Source organism: Pholis gunnellus, assembly GCF_910591455.1.
Source record: "Pholis gunnellus genome assembly, chromosome: 13".
Classification (NCBI taxonomy): domain Eukaryota; kingdom Metazoa; phylum Chordata; class Actinopteri; order Perciformes; family Pholidae; genus Pholis; species Pholis gunnellus.
Window position 1 is genome coordinate 12,537,249 of NC_136540.1, and position 6,264 is coordinate 12,543,512.

The 6,264-nt window shown below is 44.7% G+C and overlaps 1 protein-coding gene across 1 annotated transcript; it reads right to left on the reverse strand.

Annotated features, from left to right (window-relative positions):
• Nucleotides 1–2,884: 2,884 nt before the first annotated feature.
• sowahaa (sosondowah ankyrin repeat domain family member Aa) lies at nt 2,885–5,337 on the reverse strand. The gene has a single exon (XM_079171213.1). The coding sequence runs from the start codon at nt 5,232–5,234 to the stop codon at nt 3,819–3,821; it is 1,416 nt and encodes a 471-aa protein (XP_079027339.1). The 5' UTR covers nt 5,235–5,337; the 3' UTR covers nt 2,885–3,818.
• Nucleotides 5,338–6,264: the final 927 nt, after the last annotated feature.

Below are 6,264 nucleotides of genomic sequence, written 5' to 3' on the forward strand. Positions count from 1 at the left end.
CCTCCAGTGTTCCACATTTCTCTTATTTTCCCCACAGTGAACTTGTCTTACTCCAAGTCGAGGCTACATTAACTACTTATGCAAAGAGTGATTTATGTTTTGTGCTGCTATAGCAATTTAAGCTGCGAGAACAGGTCACATTGGACAGTTTTGTCACATTATTTCTCATAAAGTTTTCTTAGTAGTAACAGTTGCTCTTCATAGAGCTCGTCTCTGCCCTCTGCAGGCGAATCAACGCGCTGCTGCTGAGAGTCCAGCAGTGTGGCACCGAGCTGGGAGCAGCAACACTGGTGCAACCAACCAAACAATGAGAACCAGAGATTAAATCTACTTTGTTGCAAGTGGGATTTGTTGTTATGTAATTGAACTCTGCACCGCATCAAATCTGCCTCACATTAAATACTGTCATGTTTCACCACAAAACAAGGCAGTTAGCTTAGCTTAGAATAAAGACTGGAAAAGGGAAAACAGAAGAAATAGTTTGGGGGATAATGTAACATTGTAACCTTTACAATTTATTTTCTTACAGATTAAGCAAAAAAGATAAGTGTTTAATTGGTGATCTTTACAGGTGCTTTTCGCTAAACTAATTGGCTCCTAGCGAAATAATCTGTGAAAAACATAACATTTTAGGGACTAAATGATGCGTTTAAGGGGAGTTATTGTCAGCAGTCTCTTCCTCCTCTCTTGTCTCTTTCATGCATCTCTGCCCTCGTTTGTTCAACCTCACAGTGGAATGCCGTCCAGTGTGTTAGTCAGCAAAATAAAATGCTCACTAAAAGAATGGACTGAGGGTAAAAAAAAAAACAGATCTCAAGTTGGCACGTGGCACATGAAATGCGCACGGGACAAGTTTCCCTTCAGGGCAGAAAGTGTTTATTTTTACCCAGACCATGATCATTTTCTAAAACAAACCAAGAAGGTTTGTTGCCTTAAACCGAAGGAGATTTCTGGCAGAAAGTAGCCCCGAAGGCAAACTTCTCCCATGTGCAGATGAACCCCCATGGAGACAGTGAGAGACACCAGACAGCACTTAGGGTACTTCACAAAATAAAGAAATAGATTCCCGCTGAAGGCAGCAGGGACAAAAAACACAACTCATGAAATTCTCAACAAGAAAGGTCTTTGTCAGACACTAATTGCATGGTAATTAGGTGTTTGCGTCACAACATAGGCGGTGTAAGTTATGGAGCGTTTTGTGGTGTCAGCGGCAGACAAGAAAATAGGATGGTCTGAAACACTGCAGCACAGTGCTGCTGGGTAATGAGGAGCTTTGCTGCTGATAATCACTTACTGTGTCTTTCTGCCTCATCAGGGAGGCGAGGAGACAGAAAATGGTGCTCGAAACATACATCTCCAGCTGGCAAGCAACGTCAACAACCATGACGAGGCACAAAGTGGGATTTAGTTCGCTTCATGCAACCAAATAAGTGTTAAATTGGCCGTGATTCACAGGAAGGTGTGCAGATCACGTCCATGACTCAGTGATTATTCTACCAAGTGCTCGGATTAGATTAGTGGCTCCAAATCTCGCTTTTGAACCTGAACTCTGAACTCTCCGCCCGCGGGAATGTCAGCACACCTTCAGTCTCCTCCTCTAGCTCTAACCTCAGGCGGTCATTACACGGTTATGACTAAACAAAGCCCTAATTGTTTTCAAGCCAAAATACTCTGCCGGTTTAATGCCGAGATTTATCGCCTCTTCGTTACAGTAGATTGTTTCTGTCGGAGCGCTGCTCTAATTAAGCTAACCCGTTTGTAACCACCTGACACACACACACGGGACAATAGTTCACAATGAAAATGCATTCCAGGCACTCCCTTATATTCCTCTACTGCCTCCGGTTTTATGACACGTAGCCTAATGATTAAAACTGAAATGTGAGTAAACCCAGGATCATGTGGAGCTTTCTTCACCAGGCGGCAGGCCTAACTCATGTTGTGTTGTTAATCTGTACAAATACAGCCATGACATGAGTATTAAGAAGAGGAGACAAGTTCAATCAAATCTTACTCAACATCAGCGGACATCAATAAAAGTCACAGATTATTAGTTAGAGGAGAAGAGTGACACCACTTCTGTTGTTTGTCGGAAATATATGAAGCTACAGCCAGCAGTCGGTTAACTTAGCTTAGCATATATAGCCTGGAAACAAGGTGAAGCAGCTATTCATTTTGTTACCTTTGGACAGAGCCAGGCTAGCTGTTTCCAGCTATAAGCTAAGCTTACTGCCCCTGGTTCCAGCTCCATAGTTTATTTGTTAATTTATTGAGTCATTTATTTTTCTTAATGGCAGCTCTAATCCACCACAAATTCAGAGAGGCTCTAAGTAATAAAGTCTGAAGTGCTTTAATACAATTACGCCATAATAAAATGCAACCTTTAACTTTGTCACACTTCCATATTCTGATTTTGACAACCACCTTGCACACACAAGTTTCCTTTAATACTGTCATCTAACATCACAGTATTTCTGCTGCTTGTATCTCAAAGAGTGCTTCTCTCAACCACTCCGGGTCTTGTTCCTGACCCTGTGTTGGCCTTTCTCCTCACAGCAGCAGCAGCAGAAAAGAACATTTGCTTAATAAAACCCAGAGGCTCTGAGATGAAACATCGTCTTGACGTAAAGACAATGTAAGCTGCTGGGGAAGTGACATCACGAGACACGAAAGAAAACAGAGGGAGTCGACTCGAGGCGGGGGACAAGGCGAGCAGTCTGAGAACGAGGCTGACCACAGGGTGCTTATATACTATTTATTAACACAAGCTTCTTCTCAACCCAGAACTCTTTTAATCTCCCAAACAAGCCATGTTGACACATTCAAAACCCTTACTTTAATTCTACTCTGGTCAACCAGGGACCATGACAGACAGGAAACAAGGCAGCATTAACACACACTTTCAGGCACCCACATGCAAACATGCGCTCACTCCCAGTCAGCTGCTCGTGTGACTGGATCCCAGCTGTCTCAACAAGCCACAGGATGGATTCAAGCCACAGGTTTTGGCACGCAAAGGGACTGAAAGGATTTATGGGGCACCTGCACACCTCTTTTATGAATGACACACCCTTTGCCTTTTCAAATAAAATAGTAATCCAGAGAAAACCAATGTTTGTCTTCCACCAGGGAATTTAATTGGGATGTTTGCGTTTCCTATTTGCTTCACAGTGTTTAATAATTAATCCGTGACAATAAGAGGCAAGAGTCCTCGAAATCCTCCTGAGAGGCACAGATTTGTATTTATTATATTATATTAATTATGTTGCTTCAGGAGGTTTAAATCACCCATAAATCAGGACTTTTATTTTGAATAAAACAGAATGTCTTTGTGGCAGATCGATGTCCCATTTTGATCAAAAATAGACACAAAGAGAACATACATTTTAATCAAGTCGTGTGTGCGTTTCTTAATTTAGAAAAACAGGAATTCATGACAATCAGTAATTAAACATAAAAGAAATGTCTGAGGACTGAAGACGAGGCCTTTGAGAGACCACAGACGGTGAGTAATGAGACGACCCACATGACCCACTGGAATATTCTCTGAGTCATGTTTTATCCTACACCTGTAAACTCTGCCTTAGGCTGCAACTCATCCAGGTGACACATCCCAACAAAACGGTCTCAGTCATCCTTGCTGATGAGAATGTCATCTGACAAATGTCAAAAAATATACAAAGCACAAAACAAGAAAGAAGTCATTGATTTTAGAGTTTTATATTTAGAGTTTTTGTCCTCGTTGATGAAGGCCTGTAAACAGAGGAACGGTTGGCGCTCATTCCTCATGAATACGAGAACCGGAAAGTCCTCAGAGTTTAAGCTTCCGACATGACTCGGTGTCTGAAGGTGCTGTCTTCTCGGTCCTCGCTGGGTTCGTCGCTCACCGAGTAAAATCCGGCCCTCTTCTTGTGCTTCTTCTTGTTGCCCGTCAAGTGGGGCTGGAAGAGGCGGCTTATTGAATACAGGCCCTTGGAGAGATCCGGGACCAGGTCCAGCTCCTCTCTGTCGTGCGGGGCCCGGTCCTGAGCCTCCCGGGCTTTGGGTTCTCCCAGCATCTCTCTCACCCTCTCAGAAATGCCCTTGTGCAGATAGTGGTGGGCCCTCTTCCCGCAGTTGTCCCTGACGCCCGGATCGGCCCCGAGCTCCCCCACCAGCTTTTCCATGATGTACTCTTGGTCGTGCAGGGCCGCGATGTGCAAAGGGGTGTATCCGCCGTGTGTTCTGGCGTTGACGTCGATATCGACCCCCCCTTGCCTGGATAGGTAGACAATCTTCACAAGCATTTCACTGTTTCCACATTTGGCGGCCCAGTGCAGAGCGGTGAACCCCGACATGAAGTCCCTCTTCTCTGCCAGCTGGTTGTCTCTCAGTAGCAGACCGTAAACTTGGCTCCAGAGGCCGGCGGCGCACTTGACCAGCCACTCGTGCTCCGAATGCTCCAGGGGGACCGAGGAGGGGCCCCTCGTCTCTTTGGGCTCCTCTGACTCCTTGGTGCTCCTCACTGACCCTCTCAGCTGGGGGGAGCCGCCGACGCTGGTCTCCACTGAAGGGGCCCGTCTCTTGCTCCGGAAGGAGTCCGGCTCGGGGCTTTCAGGTGGGTCGTCCGGGTCCTTTTTCAGTTTGCGGATCTGCACCTGGGTGGTGCTGGGTGGCATCCTCAGAGGCAAGGCATATGGTTTGCTCTTTGCATTGGTGGGCTCCTTTAATGCACCCATCCTTGAACTAGTATCTCCATGCCTGTCCTGCCTTTGGATCTCAAAACTCAGCATTCTTTTAACTCCAACATCCGTGTATTTGCTCCTTTGCAATGCCAGCTCTATAGGAGTAAGTAATTCTGTAGGATTGTCTGCACCTTCACCTGCCAGCTCTCGATCGGGCTCAGAAACAGCTGATCTCTGCCTGCGTGCATCATCGGAGCTTCCGGTCCTCTCCCCTGGCACAGGTGAGCTCTGCCGCTCACCTGTCAGCGGGATCTCTTTATTTTCAGGCTCTCGGGCGCCGTCCAGCAAATGCTTATGCGTTTTCCTGACGACTACGTACCGGACACCGTCGATTTCTTTGACGAAGGCGACGTTGTTGACGAAAGTCTTGAAAAGCTCCCTGTTCCGTTCTTTCTCCGCGGGATCGTCGCAGTCTAATGAGTCTTTAAATTTCCCCACCAGGTCGGATTTCTTCACTTTGCCCCCCTCCGCTATCAGCAGCAACAGGACGGATTCTTGCGTCAAAACCATTATTACGATATAGACTTTACGCAGGTTAAAGTGAAAACTTCTAACTCCAAGAGCCGCGCGCTGTCTTCCTGATATACCTTTGTCCCGGTGAGAGTTCAGCAGCCCTCACCTGGCCGCTCACTTCTCTCCTCCCCACCTGGTGGAGTCCTTTCCGGGGCAGGACGCAGACGTGGACACAATTTGAATAATATATGAATATTGTTTTCCTACAGGCAAAGTGAAAGTGGAAAATAGTTTGAAACTGAAGACCAATAATGCATTGTTTATTATTTGTCACAATAAAAGTAATGACTTTGGTACAACTCATCAGTAGTAGTCTGAGTGTGTTTTCTTTCTTTTTAAAATGAATAGAATTAAATAAAACAAATGTATGTTTTAATAGTCATAATAGCCTACTCCAAAAGACCACATATAAACTATTACCCGATAGTCTCCTTCCCTTTTAGAGACTAACCATTTGAAATATAAAATATTTAGTGCATTTACATTTACATATAGACTACTTATACGTTTGAGTAATTCTGGCTCACATTAAGGGCTATGGCCATAATTTACCAAATTATCAAAAACGTGTGTTAGGCTAATCATTACCATGTTTTATTTTAACACCCTCAAAATCCAGTATGGGTCGGGTCCTAAACACACACACACTTGGATACACTGAAGTGATGATTATGTGTTTTATTATCTCCAACGCTAACACACATATTTGTGCTCCCCCTCGGTCGTTCTGCGGTGCTTCTCTCTCCTGTCCTGGCTTGTAATGTGTTTAACATGACATTCCTGGACTGAATGGGAGTTCCTGAGAAGTGGCCATATTGGAACGTATCTGTCACGCCCAAAGATGTAACCTGAACGTCAAGATAGTTCACTCCCTACTTTAACGTACGCATAAACGTTGAGCGTTACACTGCCGGGAAACGACTTTAAACTGCTCCAAATTTAAACTATATCAAATATTATTACATTATTAATGGCAATAATATAATATTAGCATTATTATAAACAGAAGCTAGTTAAAAACGTGGCA